The sequence below is a fragment of the Pseudophryne corroboree genome, chromosome 1 (assembly GCF_028390025.1).
Source record: "Pseudophryne corroboree isolate aPseCor3 chromosome 1, aPseCor3.hap2, whole genome shotgun sequence".
Classification (NCBI taxonomy): Eukaryota; Metazoa; Chordata; class Amphibia; order Anura; family Myobatrachidae; genus Pseudophryne; species Pseudophryne corroboree.
The window spans coordinates 340,601,910-340,621,780 of NC_086444.1; the positions used below are offsets into that span (position 1 = coordinate 340,601,910).

The 19,871-nt window shown below is 46.7% G+C and overlaps 1 protein-coding gene across 4 annotated transcripts in view; it reads left to right on the forward strand.

The window, feature by feature from the left end:
• The window catches only part of SFSWAP (splicing factor SWAP), a 323,193-nt gene that overhangs the window by 209,377 nt on the left and 93,945 nt on the right, over positions 1–19,871 (forward strand). For all 4 annotated transcript variants that reach the window (XM_063964656.1, XM_063964653.1, XM_063964654.1 and 1 more), the window contains one exon: positions 17,487–17,674. In XM_063964656.1, coding sequence (XP_063820726.1) covers positions 17,487–17,674 — 188 coding nt within the window. The remainder of the gene's footprint in view (positions 1–17,486; positions 17,675–19,871) is intronic.

Consider the following 19,871-nt stretch of genomic DNA (forward strand, 5'->3'; position numbering starts at 1 on the left):
GTTGTTTCCTTATCAAAACAAGCATAAATATAACATCACTTAGGTAGACTGAGAATCCAGCTGAGGCTCCTTTTTAAAACCTATTAGTGAGCTTTCATTAATATTTCTCTATCGTCCTAGTGGATGCTGGGGTTCCTGAAAGGACCATGGGGAATAGCGGCTCCGCAGGAGACAGGGCACAAAAAGTAAAGCTTTTCCAGATCAGGTGGTGTGCACTGGCTCCTCCCCCTATGACCCTCCTCCAGACTCCAGTTAGATTTTTGTGCCCGGCCGAGAAGGGTGCAATCTAGGTGGCTCTCCTAAAGAGCTGCTTAGAAAAAGTTTAGCTTAGGTTTTTTATTTTACAGTGAGTCCTGCTGGCAACAGGATCACTGCAACGAGGGACTGAGGGGAGAAGAAGTGAACTCACCTGCGTGCAGGATGGATTGGCTTCTTGGCTACTGGACATCAGCTCCAGAGGGACGATCACAGGTACAGCCTGGATGGTCACCGGAGCCGCGCCGCCGGCCCCCTTGCAGATGCTGAAGTCAGAAGAGGTCCAGAATCGGCGGCTGAAGACTCCTGCAGTCTTCTAAAGGTAGCGCACAGCACTGCAGCTGTGCGCCATTTTCCTCTCAGCACACTTCACACGCAGTCACTGAGGGTGCAGGGCGCTGGGGGGGGGCGCCCTGGGAGGCAAATGTAACCTATATAAAGGCTAAAAATACCTCACATATAGCCCCCAGAGGCTATATGGAGATATTTAACCCCTGCCTGGATTCACTAAATAGCGGGAGACGAGCCCGACAAAAAAGGGGCGGGGCCTATCTCCTCAGCACACGGCGCCATTTCCTCTCACAGCTCCGCTGGTCAGGACGGCTCCCAGGTCTCTCCCCTGCACTGCACTACGGAAACAGGGTAAAACAGAGAGGGGGGGCAAATTTATGGCGATATTTTGATATATATAAAGCAGCTATAAGGGAGCACTTATTATAAGGCTATCCCTGTTATATATATATAGCGCTTTTGGTGTGTGCTGGCAAACTCTCCCTCTGTCTCCCCAAAGGGCTAGTGGGTCCTGTCTTCGTTAGGAGCATTCCCTGTGTGTCTGCTGTGTGTCGGTACGTGTGTGTCGACATGTATGAGGACGATATTGGTGTGGAGGCGGAGCAATTGCCAAATATGAGGATGTCACCCCCTAGGGAGTCGACACCAGAATGGATGCCTTTATTTATGGAACTACGGGATAGTGTCAACACGCTAAAGCAGTCGTTTGACGACATGAGACGGCCGGACAATCAATTAGTGCCTGTCCAGGCGACTCAAACACCGTCAGGGGCTGTGAAACGCCCTTTGCCTCAGTCGGTCGACACAGACCCAGACACAGGCACTGACTCCAGTGGTGACGGTGACGAATCAACCGTATTTTCCAGTAGGGCCACACGTTATATGATTTTGGCAATGAAGGAGGCGTTACATTTAGCTGATACTACAGGTACCACTAAACAGGGTATTATGTGGGGTGTGAAAAAACTACCTATAGTTTTTCCTGAATCAGAAGAATTAATTGACGTGTGTAATGAAGCGTGGGTTGCCCCTGATAAAAAGCTGATAATTTCAAAGAAATTATTGGCATTATACCCTTTCCCGCCAGAGGTTAGGGAGCGCTGGGAAACACCTCCTAGGGTGGACAAGGCGCTAACACGCTTATCTAAACAAGTGGCGTTACCCTCTCCTGAGACGGCCGCACTTAAAGATCCATCAGATAGGAGGATGGAAAATATCCAAAAAAGTATATACACACATGCAGGTGTTATACTACGACCAGCTATAGCGACTGCCTGGATGTGCAGTGCTGGGGTAGTTTGGTCAGAGTCCCTGATTGAAAATATTGATACCCTGGACAGGGACAATATTTTACTGTCGTTAGAACAAATAAAGGATGCATTTCTTTATATGCGTGATGCACAGAGGGATATCTGCACACTGGCATCACGGGTAAGTGCTATGTCCATTTCGGCCAGAAGAGCTTTATGGACGCGACAGTGGACAGGCGATGCGGATTCAAAACGGCATATGGAAGTTTTGCCGTATAAAGGGGAGGAGTTATTTGGAGTCGGTCTATCAGATTTGGTGGCCACGGCTACAGCCGGGAAATCCACCTTTCTACCTCAAGTCACTCCCCAACAGAAAAAGGCACCGACTTTTCAACCGCAGCCCTTTCGTTCCTTTAAAAATAAGAGAGCAAAGGGCTATTCATATCTGCCACGAGGCAGAGGTCGAGGGAAGAGACAGCAACAGGCAGCTCCTTCCCAGGAACAGAAGCCCTCCCCGGCTTCTACAAAAGCCTCAGCATGACGCTGGGGCTTCTCAAGCGGACTCGGGGACGGTGGGCGGTCGTCTCAAAAATTACAGCGCGCAGTGGGCTCACTCGCAGGTAGATCCCTGGATCCTGCAGATAATATCTCAGGGGTACAGGTTGGAATTAGAGACAGATCCACCTCGCCGTTTCCTGAAGTCTGCTTTACCAACGTCCCCCTCCGAAAGGGAGACGGTTTTGGAAGCCATTCACAAGCTGTACTCTCAGCAGGTGATAGTCAAGGTACCTCTTCTACAACAAGGGAAGGGGTATTATTCCACTCTATTTGTGGTACCGAAGCCGGATGGCTCGGTAAGGCCTATTCTAAATCTGAAGTCCTTGAACCTGTACATAAAGAAGTTCAAGTTCAAGATGGAGTCACTCAGAGCAGTGATAGCGAACCTGGAAGAAGGGGACTTTATGGTATCCTTGGACATCAAGGATGCGTATCTCCACGTTCCAATTTACCCCTCACACCAGGGGTACCTCAGGTTCGTTGTACAAAACTGTCACTATCAGTTTCAGACGCTGCCGTTCGGATTGTCCACGGCACCTCGGGTCTTTACAAAGGTAATGGCCGAGATGATGATTCTTCTTCGAAGAAAAGGCATATTAATTATCCCATACTTGGACGATCTCCTAATAAGGGCAAGGTCCAGAGAACAGCTAGAAATGGGATTAGCACTGTCTCAAGAAGTGCTAAAACAGCACGGGTGGATTCTGAATATTCCAAAATCCCAGTTAATACCGACAACTCGTCTGCTGTTCCTAGGGATGATTCTGGACACGGTTCAGAAAAAGGTTTTTCTCCCGGAGGAAAAAGCCAAGGAGTTATCCGAGCTTGTCAGGAACCTCCTAAAACCAGGAAAGGTGTCTGTACATCAATGCACAAGAGTCCTGGGAAAAATGGTGGCTTCTTACGAAGCAATTCCATTCGGCAGATTCCACGCAAGAATTTTCCAAAGGGATCTGTTGGACAAATGGTCAGGGTCGCATCTTCAGATGCACCTGCGGATAACCCTGTCTCCAAGGACAAGGGTGTCTCTTCTGTGGTGGTTGCAGAGTGCTCATCTATTGGAGGGCCGCAGATTCGGCATACAGGATTGGATCCTGGTGACCACGGACGCCAGCCTGAGAGGCTGGGGAGCAGTCACACAAGGAAGAAACTTCCAGGGAGTATGAACGAGCCTGGAAACGTCTCTTCACATAAACATTCTGGAACTAAGAGCAATATACAATGCTCTAAGCCAGGCAGAACCTCTGCTTCAGGGAAAACCGGTGTTGATCCAGTCGGACAACATCACGGCAGTCGCCCATGTGAACAGACAGGGCGGCACAAGAAGCAGGAGTGCAATGGCAGAAGCTGCAAGGATTCTTCGCTGGGCAGAGAATCATGTGATAGCACTGTCAGCAGTGTTCATCCCGGGAGTGGACAACTGGGAAGCAGACTTCCTCAGCAGACACGATCTTCACCCGGGAGAGTGGGGACTTCATCCAGAAGTCTTCCACATGCTGGTAAACCGTTGGGAAAGACCAATGGTGGACATGATGGCGTCTCGCCTCAACAAAAAACTGGACAGGTATTGCGCCAGGTCAAGAGATCCGCAGGCAATAGCTGTGGACGCGCTGGTAACGCCTTGGGTGTACCAGTCGGTGTATGTGTTTCCTCCTCTGCCTCTCATACCAAAAGTATTGAGAATTATACGGCAAAGAGGCGTAAGAACGATACTAGTGGTTCCGGATTGGCCAAGAAGGACTTGGTACCCGGAACTTCAAGAGATGATCACGGAAGATCCGTGGCCTCTACCTCTAAGGAGGGACCTGCTTCAGCAGGGTCCCTGTCTGTTTCAAGACTTACCGCGGCTGCGTTTGACGGCATGGCGGTTGAACGCCGGATCCTAAAGGAAAAAGGCATGCCGGAAGAAGTCATTCCTACTTTGATTAAAGCAAGGAAGGAAGTAACCGTGCAACATTATCACCGAATTTGGCGAAAATATGTTGCGTGGTGCGAAGATCGGAGTGCTCCGACGGAGGAATTTCAACTGGGTCGATTCCTACATTTCCTGCAATCAGGATTGTCTATGGGTCTCAAATTGGGATCTATTAAGGTTCAAATTTCGGCCCTGTCGATTTTCTTTCAAAAAAAATTGGCTTCAGTCCCTGAAGTCCAGACCTTTGTTAAGGGAGTGCTACATATACAGCCTCCTGTGGTGCCTCCAGTGGCACCGTGGGATCTCAATGTGGTTTTGGACTTTCTAAAATCTCATTGGTTTGAACCACTAAAAAAGGTGGATTTGAAATATCTCACATGGAAAGTGACCATGCTTCTAGCCCTGGCTTCGGCCAGGAGAGTGTCAGAACTGGCAGCTTTATCTTACAAAAGCCCATATCTGATTTTCCATTCGGACAGGGCAGAACTGCGGACTCGTCCGCATTTTCTCCCTAAGGTGGTGTCAGCATTTCATCTGAACCAGCCTATTGTAGTGCCTGCGGCTACAAGTGACTTGGAGGACTCCAAGTTACTGGACGTTGTCAGAGCATTAAAAATATATATTGCAAGGACAGCTGGAGTCAGAAAATCTGACTCGTTGTTTATATTGTATGCACCCAACAAGATGGGTGCTCCTGCGTCTAAGCAGACGATTGCTCGTTGGATCTGTAGCACAATCCATCTTGCACATTCTGTGGCAGGCCTGCCACAGCCTAAATCTGTAAAGGCCCACTCCACAAGGAAGGTGGGCTCATCTTGGGCGGCTGCCCGAGGGGTCTCGGCATTACAACTTTGCCGAGCAGCTACGTGGTCAAGGGAGAACACGTTTGTAAAATTTTACAAATTTGATACTCTGGCTAAGGAGGACCTGGAGTTCTCTCATTCGGTGCTGCAGAGTCATCCGCACTCTCCCGCCCGTTTGGGAGCTTTGGTATAATCCCCATGGTCCTTTCAGGAACCCCAGCATCCACTAGGACGATAGAGAAAATAAGATTTTACTTACCGATAAATCTATTTCTCGGAGTCCGTAGTGGATGCTGGGCGCCCATCCCAAGTGCGGATTATCTGCAATAATTGTACATAGTTATTGTTAACTAATTCGGGTTATTGTTGAAGGAAGCCATCTTTCAGAGGCTCCGCTGTTATCATACTGTTAACTGGGTTTAGATCACAAGTTGTACGGTGTGATTGGTGTGGCTGGTATGAGTCTTACCCGGGATTCAAAATCCTCCCTTATTGTGTACGCTCGTCCGGGCACAGTACCTAACTGGAGTCTGGAGGAGGGTCATAGGGGGAGGAGCCAGTGCACACCACCTGATCTGGAAAAGCTTTACTTTTTGTGCCCTGTCTCCTGCGGAGCCGCTATTCCCCATGGTCCTTTCAGGAACCCCAGCATCCACTACGGACTCCGAGAAATAGATTTATCGGTAAGTAAAATCTTATTATTAGTAAGAGACAAACTGGCAGGCATTAGTTCTCATATGGGTTGAATATAGTTAGTATAGTGGAGAGTGATAAGGACCCTACACACTTAAAGATTTCACTGAACGATATGAACGTTCTAATTCATTAATGAACGAGAACGCCTTCATATCGTTCAGTGTGTAGGCACCAACGATGAACGATGCGCGGCCCCAGCGGGAATACTTGCCCAGAATTGTTCCACAAACATTCACCTAGTGGAGGAAGCCCATGTCACAAGTGTCCCATTATATATATTTCTGCTGCGGGGTACACTGGGCTCCACAAGGATTGGACAATGTGGTGTAGAGTAGGATCTTGATCCGAGGCACCAACAGGCTCAAAGCTTTGACTGTTCCCAGAATGCACAGCGCCGCCTCCTATATCACCCCGCCTCCCAACACAGGAGCTCAGTTTTGTAAGTTGGTGCTGCAGTAAGCAGGCACTTAACAGAGGGGCTGCTCCAAGCAGCCCTCAGAAAAACTTTTTATGAGGTAAAAAGTGAAGACTTCAAGGGCAGCAGCGGTGGTAAATGTCAGGAGACATTCACTGCTGCAGCTCCAGCTCTCCCCAGCGGCGCTGTACACTCCCGAGCCCTGGTTGCCGGGTACCTACAGCGGAGGCTCCGGTTTTCTTCACGTTAGACACACACGGCTGGGGCTCTCCAGGATCGCGTGGCCGCGCTTCGGGAGGTGGTAAGTGGGTCCCGCTTGCGGGACCCGGTCTTTATCGCGATCCGGCGCGGTCAGTGGGAGGCGGGCCGCGCGCGCTGGCGGTGTAGACACTGTGGCAGTACAGGCGATCCCACTAGATCAACAGGGCATGGGCGCAGGTCAGGTTTTCTCTCTAAACCAATTCTTGTATCGCCCACAGTACCCGGTGGTTTTGCCAGCAGAGGGGATAAGGCTTAGACCTGAAGCCCCTCCCCCAGCCCCAGGACGCCATTTCTAGCAAGTGTTCCCGCCCTGGAGCTGCATATCTGTCTTTTCCTCGCTCCCAGTCAGTGTCTGCGGCGCCATTATCCCTCAGCTCACTGTTCCTGGGACTGCTTGGGCAAATCCTCCTATGTAAAGCCGCCTGGTTGTCAGCGCTGTGCCTTTACATGACACTTAAGTATTCTACCTGCCTTTTTAGACAGTGACAGTTAAGAAAGAGTGCACTTAGTCAGGGTTTTATAGTACAATTACCCTGTGATATACATCCAGTTCTTACTGTGTACTGTTATATCTATTGTTATATAGCTGTGTAAGCTAGTCCAGTGCAGTATTATTGTCAGTAATAACCTCTGCATTGTACAAACTGTGACTATTTGTGTGTGCATTTGATAGCTGAGTGGTGTCCATTTCGTGTCTTTCACTCAACCTGCTATCCCTATATTCCATAACCTGAGGTGGCTTGGTGCGTCAGGTGTTATCTAATATAGGATTTTCACAAAGATATACTGTATTACGTATTTTTCTCTGTGATTTAGTCACCATATCTCTCCTTTATCTGCTAGTGCTGACTACACTGCGCAGGGGTTTGGGTTCAGAGGTATAGTGCTGCTGATAATTGTACTGTGTTAACCTCATACTGCAAGTTATATCATGTCTGCTTCTGAGGGTAACGGTTCTGGGGCTGAACACACTGACTGTGTTGCTGACGCCACAGGGCCATATGAGGAGAATATAGCAGCTGTGGGCTCTGGTTCTGGGGGCTCCTTGCCCCCCAGTGGGACTGTGGCAACGGAGGCACATACGGACCCACCGTGGGCTGCTTTTTCCACGCTTCTGCATACGCTAGTTCATAAACTAACTTCCCCCTATGGGACCCCCAATGCCGGTACAACCGTATGTGGTCCCTGCAGCTAACCCGCCGTGGGCGGACTATTTATCTGCTCAATTAAAGAAGTTGAACCAGTACTTGACTACTAAAAAGTTTGACCAACACTCGCCTAAATCCAAGAGGTCCTCTAAGCGAGCGCTTCTCTCCTCACAATCCACTGCTGTCACTGACACCTCGTCTGATGAAGACGGCACATTTACTGACCCCTCAGGTTCTGACTCAGATATGGCTGATGGGGAGGGTAGTTCACATGTGGATGTTCCTGACCTTTTGGAGGCTATTAAGTTAATTCTGCAGATTACAGATGATTCCGAGCCATCCGTCCCTCCTAAGAAACCAGATAGGTTCAAGCGTCAGAAGGTGGTTAAGCAAGTTTTACCTCACTCTGACCACCTAGTGGATATACGTCAGGAACCCTGGGAAAACCCGGGTACGAAGTTTGTGCCTCAAAAGAAGATGCTGGCTCGCTATCCCCTCGCGCCAGAGCGGTCTAAAAATTGGGAAGCGCCTCCTCCAGTAGACTCATATGTGGCTAGGATGGTGGTTTCCTCAGCTCTACCTGTCACTACCGTCACGTCTCTAAAAGAGCCTACGGATAAACGTGTGGCGGGTTGTCTGAAAGCGATTTACACCCTCACGGGTGCTGCACAAAGGCCCACTATTGCAGCTACATGGGCTGCAGAGGCTATTGAAGCATGGGCCTTGGAGTTAAAAGCTGAAATCTCTTCTGACCATGCTAGACAATGCTTGTCATATATTGTCACAGCTTCTCGATATATTAAAGAGGCGGCTTCTGATGCCGGTATCCTAGCAGCCAAGGCCTCTACTACGTCAGTCCTGGCTCGCCGGGTATTGTGGCTGAGATCCTGGTCTGTGGATCTGAACTGTAGAAAAACCCTGGAGGTACTCCCTTTCAAGGGAGATATTCTGTTTGGGGAGGACTTAAATAAGATTGTGGCTGACTTGGCTACTGCCAAAACTGCCTGTCTGCCTAATACCGCTCCTTCTGTATCGAAGGCTAAAGGTACGTCCTTTCGCCCCTTTCGTCCTTCAGGTAAAGCAGAAGGTCAGGCGTACCATAAGCAGGCCCGCACTTCCAAACCTGGTAAGCCGAAGCCCAAAAGAGCCTGGGCTGCCCGTCAGCCAGCTGCCAAGACCGATAAGCCTGCCGCATGACTGGGTGGGCCTCCCCCTGGCCGGCTTCTAGGGTATACCCAGGAATGGTTGAAGACCACTTCAGATGCCTGGGTAAGGGAAGTAGTCACTCGAGGTTACGCCATAGCCTTCAAATACCGACCCCCTCGTCGATTTTGCCAGACAGACGTCCCTTTGGACCAGACAAAGGCAAAAACTCTACACTCGGCGGTACAGACCCTCCTGGATACAGGAGTCGTCGTACAGGTGCCTCTTGCTCAGAGGGGCCGGGGGTACTATTCTCCGCTGTTTCTAGTCCCGAAACCGAATGGGTCCTCCCGGCCCATTCTCAACCTCAAGGCATTGAACAAGTTTGTGAAGGTTTCCAAGTTCCGTATGGAAACCCTTCGCTCTATAGTTCTGGCCTTGGAACCTGGGGACTACATGGTCTCCCTGGACATACAGGATGCTTACCTGCATATTCCTATAGCAGTGTCACAACAATACCTGAGGTTCGCTATTGGCAACCTACATTACCAGTTTCGGGCGTTACCCTTTGGTTTAACAACGGCTCCGCGAGTCTTCACCAAAGTTATGGCGGTGCTGACGGTGGTACTCCGCCGTCAAGGGGTCAGGATACTGCCGTATCTGAACGACTTGTTAATCCTGGCAAATTCCCCAGATCTTCTCCTGCGTCATCTGGATATGACGGTCCAGTTTCTACAAGCCCACGGGTGGCTCATCAACTGGAAGAAATCCTCCCTGGTCCCTGCTCAGAGCATGGTGCACCTGGGAGCGTTGTTGGACACTCACAACCAGAGGTTGTTCTTGTCTCAGGAGAAAGTCCTGAAGATTCAGGACAGGATTCGTTGCTTCCTTTCTCGTCCGCAAGTGTCGATACATTTGGCAATGCAGGTGCTGGGCCTCATGGTATCAGCATTCAACATGGTGGAGTATGCTCAATTCCATTCTCGCCCCCTCCTGAGGCTGATTCTAGCCAAGTAAGACGGCCTGCCTCACCAGATCAGATCTCAAATGATCTTCTTGACTCCGGAGGTCCGTCTGTCGCTACACTGGTGGCTCCGGGACCAACAATTGTGCAGGGGTCGTCCCTTCTGGATATCCAACTGGGTCCTGTTGACGACAGATGCCAGTCTAAGAGGTTGGGGCGCGGTGCTGGAGCAACACTCCCTTCAGGGTCGGTGGACCAAGGAGGAAACTCTCCCCTCGATTAACATTCTGGAATTGTGGGCAGTCTTCAATGCGTTGAACCTGGCCCAGCATTTAATTCAGAACCGTCCTGTTCAAGTACAGTCGGACAACGCCACCACAGTGGCTTACGTAAATCATCAAAGCGCCACTCGAAGCCGTTTGGCAATGAAGGAAGTCTCACGGATTCTACGTTGGGCGGAACGCCATCTACCGGCCATATCGGCAATATTTATTCCGGGAGTCCTGAATTGGGAAGCGGACTTTCTCAGTCGTCAGGACGTGCATGCCGGCGAGTGGGGCCTCCATCCAGAAGTGTTTCAACTCCTAGTGGAAAAGTGGGGTCTTCCAGATGTAGATCTGATGGCGTCTCGACACAATCACAAGGTTCCGGTCTTCGGAGCAAGGACAAGGGATCCTCAAGCAGCATTCGTGGATGCGCTGGCGGTGCCGTGGAGGTTTCGGCTGCCGTACGTGTTCCCTCCGGTGTCACTCCTGCCCAGGGTAATTCGGAAGTTCAAGCAAGAAAAAGGAAATCTGCTTCTCATAGCTCCGGCGTGGCCCAGACGGCACTGGTTCTCAGACCTGCAAGGCCTATCGTCGGACCGTCCACTGCTACTTCCACAACGCCCAGACCTCCTTGTTCAGGGCCCCTGTGTCTACCAGGACCTAGCCCGGCTATCTTTGACGGCGTGGCTCTTGAAGCTTCCGTCTTGAGGGCTAAGGGTTTTTCTGAAGAGGTCATTAAAACTATGTTGTGGGCCCGGAAACCGGCTTCTGCTCGGATTTATCATAGGGTCTGGCATTCCTACTTTGTTTGGTGCGCATCTAACAATTATGACGCTTCCAAGTTTAATACAGCCAAACTTTTGGCTTTTCTGCAGCAAGGCCTAGATTTGGGCCTGCGTCTGGCCTCCCTCAAGGTTCATATTTCTGCCTTGTCGGTGTGGATTCAGAGAAAAATTGCGACTTTACCTGATGATCATACTTTCACTCAGGGTGTGTTGCATATCCAACCTCCCTATGTCCCGCCTGTGGCTCCTTGGGACTTGTCGGTGGTTTTGGAGGCGTTGCAGGAGCCTTCATTTGAATCTCTTGGTTCAGCTGACCTTAAGTGGCTTTCCCTTAAGGTGGTGTTCTTGCTGGCTATTGCCTCTGCTAGAAGAGTGTCGGATTCTGGGTGCCTTGTCTTGTAGTTCCCCATATCTGATTTTTCACCGTGACCGGGCGATTTTTAGGACTCGTCCCGGATATTTACCTAAGGTGGTTTCTTCGTTCCACCTTAATCAAGAGATTATGGTTCCGGCCTTTGTCTCTCCTGATTTGTCTCCCAAAGAGCGGTCTTTGGATGTGGTACGGGCTCTCAGTATCTATGTGAAGAGAACTGCTTCTATCCGAAAATCTAATTCTCTTTTTGTTTTGTTTGGATTTCACAAACGTGGCTGGCCTGCTCACAAGCAAACTCTGCCAGATGGATTAGAATGGTGATTGCACATGCTTATGTGAAGGCTGGTCTCTCTTCTGCTGTTCACATTAAGGCCCATTCTACTCAGTCTGTTGGACCTTCTTGGGCGGCCCGACGTGGTGCCATCCTTGATCAATTGCGCAAGGCGGCTACGTGGTCCTCAGGGAACACGTTCATAAGGTTCTATGCCTTCGATACTGCCGCTTCCCAGGATGCTTCCTTTGGCCGCCGGGTTCTTGTGCCCGCTACAGTGCGTCCCCTCTCGTAAGGAACTGCTTTAGGACATCCCCATTGTCCAATCCTTGTGGAGCCCAGTGTACCCCCTGCAGCAGAAAACGAGCTTTATGGTAAGAACTTACCTTTGTTAAAACTTTCTGCGAGGTGCACTGGGCTCCACAAGGCGCCCACCCTGACGCACTTAGCTTCTTTGGGTTGGTATGGCATTAGCCGCTGACACTTCTCCTGTCGTGAGAGTGTGGTGTATGTGGCTACTAACCGTTGTCGTCTCTTTTCCTGCTACTGCATTGGGCTGGTTAACTAAAAACTGAGCTCCTGTGTTGGGAGGCGGGGTGATATAGGAGGCGGCGCTGTGCATTCTGGGAACAGTCAAAGCTTTGAGCCTGTTGGTGCCTCGGATCAAGATCCTACTCTACACCCCATTGTCCAATCCTTGTGGAGCCCAGTGTACCTCGCAGAAAGAGTTTTAACAAAGGTAAGTTCTTACCATAAAACTCGTTTTTTATATATATATGTGTGTGTGTGTGTGTGTGTGTGTGTGTGTGTGTGTATATATATATATATATATATATATATATATATATATAATATTCATTGCCGTATTTCGCAATATGCACGTCACTCCAGGAATGATAGAAAAGGTTGGTGTTTATTCCATGTTAAATAAGCATCATGATACAAAAAGTGCTAAGTGCAGCCTGCTTGTAGCCAACGGCTCATTTCTGTACCTACTGTGGTCCCGTCATCGGGACTAAACAGATGCTGCTGAGTGAGGAAACTAGTGTGTTTCCAGTGAAAAAGAAAGAAGAAGAAACAATTGAAAGTGCTTACCTTATAACCCCATAGATGTGAGTGTTCGTGCAGATGCGTCCAGTGGGGGGGGGGGGGGGGGGGCGGGGGCGTACACGCCCTCTTTGCAGTGTATATGCTAGCCTAATATTGTGATTAATAATAAATTGTCATTGGAGGACAGTGCTTCTCTCCCTTTTCCTTTTTGTTACTTTATAGGGGGTTTTAGTTTTCTCCCCCTTTGTTATCAGAAACTGCAGTTGTCACACTTACTAATTACTTGTTGTATTATTGACTCGGTAGGTTAGCACCTGACCTTTTTTGTGTCCAGAACATAAAAGGTACATAAACAAAATGAGTTGATGCAGATGGTGATAATGTAATGTCATAAATTAGTGAAGATGGCGTGATGCCTTGCAGGAAGAGCATGGAGCCCTTTTTCTACCTGCAAAATGAATTAAGATGGTTTATACTTTTAATGGGTTGTATCTTGCACTGCAGTGGTAATGTCTAGGTACACTTCGACCAATGTAATAAAGGGCATATACACTGTAGCCATTTCCGGGCCAAACTAAAATTCACTCAAACACATTACAATAAATGCATGGTAAAGATGTGTAAGGCAATGGTTCCTATTGCATTTATAAGTTGCATGCTATATTACAGAGCTTGACAAATCCCAGGGGCCAGGCCTCTAAATTTTGCTGCCTGGCTACCAGATTATGCAGGGAGATGGAGGAAGCAGATCCTCTTCAGCCCCAGTGAAGATTTGTGGGCATTCCAGTACTGCGGCGACTATTTCATGCACAGGAGTGCATGTGCTGGGGGTCCATCTTGGCCTGCGCTGACTTCTGTACCTGTCAGTCTCAACCTGTGCTGACTGTAGTGCCTGTCTGTCCCAGTCTGTGCTGTCTCCATACTGTGGCTGCATAGAGCTCTCCAATATGTGGGTCTATGCGTGGCTGGTGATTGCAGCTTCGGAGGGTTAGTGATGTGGCCACGGGGCAGGTTGGTTTGCCTGTGCGTGGGGGGGGGGGGGGGGGGCGGAGTTGTTCAGCCCTTCAGTCCTGCTATATTATGTATTTCCTCAAGGCAACTGTGTTTCAAGGCAACTCAGTGTTAAAATGGTATTCCTGAACGTGCATGAAAACATTTGTTTGTTCCATGTTTGAAAATTCATTAAAATACATTGTTATACATAATATAATTTTCACCATTAAAATCTAGTGACTTCTGTTTACGGTCTGGATTATCTCTGGAGCTTGTGCACACGTTTACGATTTATAAAGTCTGTATTAGAACCTAGTAAGCTTTGTTTGCTAGACCTGGATACCTTTTAATTTCAGTTAAGCAAGTAAAGGGAAGCACCATCTGATTCCAGTCGGTATTGCCAAGTATTTTATGGCATGTGTTTATAATAAAATGTATCTGAAGAAATAATGTGTCCTAAGTTAGGACTCCTGATACGTAAAGCATTCAGAAGCTTCTCTTAATCACTGACTGTCAGTTTGGTTCACTGTTTATAGTATGACATTTTGTTTTTGTCTTTGCATGCCCAATCAAATAGCGATCCCTGATTTTGTGAAGTTTCAGTGCTTGAATTTCAAATATGAATTAGCATGTAGCGTGTCTTGACTTGTCCCAGATGTTTGGGTAGGTTGATTTGTATGCAAATGTAGCCTTTCTTTCAGATACACAGCCAAATATTCATTTTAGAAATTTCTCTCACGTAGCTTAGATGAAAATTGTCTGTCTTTAGGTCGATTAGTTGAATAATCGTATTTACATGCACCCTTTTACGGCAAAAAAAAAAAAAAAAGATATACATGATGGCTGAATATAAATGAGCAAGTGTGTTCAGTGCAACTTCGGTACATAATAGCACAATTCATAATTTCCTTTTGTTCAGTTAATCAGTAGTTTTATATGTTTTCCATGTTCCGGTTTCCTGGTTTTGCAAAACATACATTTCACCTGATTACTTAATAATGTGTGACGAAAATAGATTAAATTTTACAGTAACTTGGCAGGTGGTTAATGTGTGCCTTTACTTTACGAACTCCCTTGCAGTGCTAGAGTAGAAACTTGTCAAGATATTGAGGATGAGATTATGGGGGGCATTCAGTTAGTGGCAAAATCGCTTCAATTCACAGCAATTGCAGGTTTTGCCATTTTTGTGACTTTTCTCCCTATAAAAAAAAAAAAGGAAAATTAACGAAAATGGCATTGCTGCAAAAATTGGTGAAAAATGGGTACATGTGTCTGTACCCGCCAAAAAAACTAAGCTAACATCGGATAACAGTTAACAGTATAAAAGTTTTTATTATTGGTTCTAATAAACATATTTTTGGTACTTAAATTGGGTCAAATGGCTGTGCATTTTTAATTAAAATTATAGGAAGCGATTTTTTTCTGCAAAATAAGTGCTAAAATTTAAACTTGGGGTACATAAAAATGGGTATATATATATATATATATATATATATATATAGTTTCAGGGGACTTTAACCACTTAACTGATTATTTATTTATTTTTTCCAAAAAAAACTGCTCAGAAATTGTTGGGGGGGTTTTATGAGTGAATTAGGTGAAGAACATGAATTCAACCTTATTCAAAATGATTTTAGTAAAAAAAACAAAAACCTTCTCCAAACATCGGAACATCTGTCGGGAAAGATCAGTAGCATCACGACCATCGCAGCGTTAATTTTTTACACCCAAGACAGCTGCCAGGTACACAGGGGGAGGTGGCTTGGAGGAGGAGTTTTACACTTTCCCTCCTGCTGCCATTGTTTGCAGCCGCTGGGTGGGGGGTCCTGCGGTGCTGACCGATCAGCAGTGATCGGCAGCACAGCAATACTGAGGGGAGGGTGCAGGGCAGCAGCGGAGGGAAGTTTTCCTTCCCTGCTGCAGCTAACACTCTTTATCTGACTGGTAGTATCCTGTGCGACTGGGTCACATAAGACACTTGCTGGTATGGTTGCATCTGATGCGACCATGCCAGATAAGTGGTTTAGAGAAAAAATAGTGGAAACAGACCGATTAATCAGACCTGCAAGTCTAAAAACGTTTTTTCCTCTCATAAAGCACCCTAAAATACCTGTCCCATACCTTATACCCCAAATTCTGTCATTTGCACTTTCACTCCAAAAATGACATATCGTTATTGGGCAATTAAAAATAGTTAAAAACATCTGAGTGCCTAATTAGTCATTCAGTGGCGTGTCCCAAGGGTTCTAAACCAAGTCCTGCCATTTTTAACGTAAAATAGGAATTTTACACAAGTTTACCACCTGCTCAGATTTGGTGAATTGATATTAGCGGTAAAATTATGACAAAACCATTTTTCGCAGACAATTGAATGGGTGCCTTGACGAATTTACAGCTATTCGCGGTAATTTTGCATAATTTTACTGCGTTTTTACTTGTTATTGAATTCCCCCTTAATCGGTAGATTTACTAAAGCTTCTAAAACAGACAAGGGGTATTTCTCTATTGCATTGTAGAAAATGAAAGAATCTGATTGGTTGCTATGGGCATTGGGCAACCACGTGTCTATTTTAGAAACTTTGGTATCCACCCCTAAAGCTGGGCATATACTATACAAGTATCTGGCAGATAATATGGCTGACTGGCTGGAATGAAAACCTGGTAAAGGATGAGAGCAACTGACAATCGACCATTTGCTACCAAAGACTGGAAAATGGACAAAACCTGTCGTTGATACAAATTGGTTAAAGCACGGACAGGTTTTGTCCATTTTCCAGTGTTTGGTAGCAAATTGCTCTCATCCATTAACACGTTTTCATTCCAACCACAGATCTGCCAGATATAGTAGTAGTAGTATTTTTATTATTATAATCCTGTGAAAGGTTTACCACAACTGACAGAACAGTTCGACTATGGAAGATATACCAAAAAAGTCACAAAGGAACTACACTTGTTTAAACAAAAATAAGGGTTAAAATGGAATAAAGATAAAATAACACTGGTATGGCAGAGAGAGATCACAAGATGACATTTATATAATCAATATCAATTTATTAGTATATTAAATAATAGTACTATATAGCATTAAAACCGTATTGCACAGTTTCATTTATATTGTTTTAATATAAGAATTTTATTTTTTATTTTTTTTAAGATAAATTTGTTTAGATCAGCAGATTTGTAACTATTATCGACAAGATGTTTAAAGTGGCCTTGCACTGTCAGATAAAAATCACCACTAGGCAAACCGGCTAACTATGTGACATACTGAAAACACTTGCAATACACTGCCAGATAATTGGTCTGTCTGACGGTGAGTAATCCGAACAAAAGCATATTTCTGGTATGCTGGACAGACCTATAATAAGTGCTCTCTTGCAGCCATACACGGTGCAATTATCTGCCCAATCAGGCGATCAGAGCAAGCTGGAAATTTCCAATACTATATTGTTTGGGAGTGTGTTACAGTTCCAAACATTTAGATCATGATGTCGGTTGTTACTTGTTCATTAATTTATAGCCAATGTGCATAATGGGTCACAGCCTCTAATTTGTGCTGTTGCATTATCACTTGCTAAAATCTCCTATATGCAAATAATGCAATAAAAGGATATTTTGGTAGTGATTGATAAAGTCTCTTTGCCAATGTTGCACCTAGTTTTAGAGGGATGCAATCAATCCCTCTAATCCCGGAACGCTGGGACTATTCTCACTCGTGGGTGTCCAGGACACCTGTAGAGTGAGAATAGAACCTGCCGACGAGCCCGCAGCGTGGCGAACACAGCAAGCCCACAAGGGGGCTCGTATTGCTCGCCCCGCTGCCGGCTTTCTGGCGACAGGGATGCCGCTGTCTGGATCTTGACAGACTGCATCCGGCCCGCCAGGAAAAAGTATGTATTCCGGTTGAGAATGGGGTCCTGCTAATGTGAAGTAGTAAAACAGGTTTTGCATTTGTAGCCTGATAAATGTGTACCTACCCCCTTCAAACAAAACTCTGGTAAATGCGTTTTAAAATACATATATATATATTTATTTATTTTTTCTTTCAGCCAAGCAAAAGCTAGAGGACAGACTCGCTGCAGCTGCCAGAGAAAAACTGGCTCAGGCAGCCAAGGAATCAAAGGAGAAACAACTGCAGGCAGAACGTAAAAGGAAAGCTGCACTTTTCCTGCAGACACTGAAGAGTCCGCTGGAGATGGAGTTGGGAAGGATAGAGGAAAATTTGCTGAGTCCAGAGGTTAGTTCATCTCTTGTATTTTTGAAAGGATAGACCTATGGTTTTGTTAATAGTGGTCAACTTACATTTATACAAATTATGGAAAAGTCCAAACCAATAGTGATGAATTTGGGTATGCAAAGAGGTCATCCCAAGATCATATGTGAGCCAATCCTGGTACACGCTGCTTTTTACCAGTACCCCTCAGCTATAGAATGATAAGTATTGGGATGTGGACAGGGATTTCCTACTCCTTTGTAATGTTGCTGTGTTTTTATAAAGAGCATTTACATAGGGTTGGATTTAGACCACATGAGGCCTTAGCCTCTGGACTATTATTCAGTGTAACCTATTACAGATTCTGACAAAGCACAGTTTCACATTCACAGCAGTATTGTACAACCAGTTGTCAGCAAGGTGAGCAATGCTTTGTGGGAAATACAGTTGATCCATGACTGTTGGGGTAAGCAATGGCTGGTGGCTAGTGAAACCTGCAATGTTTTAGTACTTACTGACCCTTGGACCAGTAAATTCTGTTATGTTATTGGGCTGTTAAATTGATGCTAAATTGTAAGATCAGGTGTGCAGTTAAACTACACATGCTAGGGATATGGTTTACTTGCTTGATGCTACCCAATAAGAAGTTGCTTATGGTGTCTGCTTGTCTTACCACTTTTTACTACTCTGGCAACTGAGGTTTACAGATAATTTACCTTACTGTTTTTATATTGATTAAATGAAACTGCAGTAGGTATTTTCTCTAACGTCCTAGTGGATGCTGGGGACTCCGTAAGGACCATGGGGAATAGACGGGCTCCGCAGGAGACATGGGCACTTTAAGAAAGAATTTAGATTCTGGTGTGCTCTGGCTCCTCCCTCTATGTCCCTCCTCCAGTTTGAGACTGTGCCCGGACGAGCTGGGTGCTGTTCAGTGAGCTCTCCTGAGCTTGCTGTGAGAAAGTATTTTGTTAGGTTTTTTATTTTCAGGGAGCCTGCTGGCAACAGACTCCCTGCATCGTGGGACAGAGGGGAGAGAAGCAGCCCTACTCTCTGAAGCTAGGTCCTGCTTCTTAGGCTACTGGACACCATTAGCTCCAGAGGGATCGTACACAGGATCTCACCCTCGTCGTCCGATCCCAGAGCCGCGCCGCCGTCCCCCTCGCAGAGCCGGAAGACAGAAGCCGGGTGAGTATGAGAAGCAAGAAGACTTCGAAATCGGCGGCAGAAGACTCCGTTCTTCACTGAGGTAACGCACAGCACTGCAGCTGTGCGCCATTACTCCCACACACCTCACATACTCCGGTCACTGTAAGGGTGCAGGGCGCAGGGGAGGGCGCCCTGGGCAGCATATGGACCTCTTTTGGCAAAAGTACACATATATACAGTTGGGCACTGTATATATGTATGAGCCCCCTGCCAATAAAATGTATATTTAAGCGGGACAGAAGCCCGCCATCGAGGGGGCGGGGCTTCTTCCTCAGCACTCACCTGCGCCATTTTTTCTCCACACCCCCGCTGAGAGGAAGCTCCGCAGGCTCTCACCTGCAGATACACGGTAGAAGAGGGTAAAAAGAGAGGGGGGGCACATAATTAGGCGCAAAAATCAATATAAACAGCAGCTACTGGGTTAACATTAAGTTACTGTGTTATTCCTGGGTTTATAGCGCTGGGGTGTGTGCTGGCATACTCTCTCTCTGTCTCTCCAAAGGGCCTTGTGGGGGAATTGTCTTCAGATGAGCATTCCCTGAGTGTGTGGTGTGTCGGTACGTGTGAGTCGACATGTCTGAGGTAAAAGACTCCCCGAAGGAGGAGATGTAACAAATGTGTGTGTGAGTGGTGTCTCCGTCGACAACGCCGACACCTGTTTGGATATGTGTAATTAAGTGCTAAGGTAAATTTATTGCACAAAAGATTAGAGAACAGACAGGGAATCTACCCATGTCTGTCCCTATGTCGCAGAGACCTTCAGAGTCTCTCAATGCTCACTATCCAAAATAATAGACACTGATATCGACACGGAGTCTGACTGCAGTGTCGACTACGATAATGAAAAGTTACAGCCAAAATGGCAGGAAAGTATTCAATGTATGATTATTGTAATAAAAAATGTTTTGCATATCACTGATGACTCATCTGTCCCTGACACAAGGGTACACATGTTTAAGGGGAAGAAAGATGAGGTAAATTTCCCTCCTCTCATGAAGAAAAAGAGCGGGAA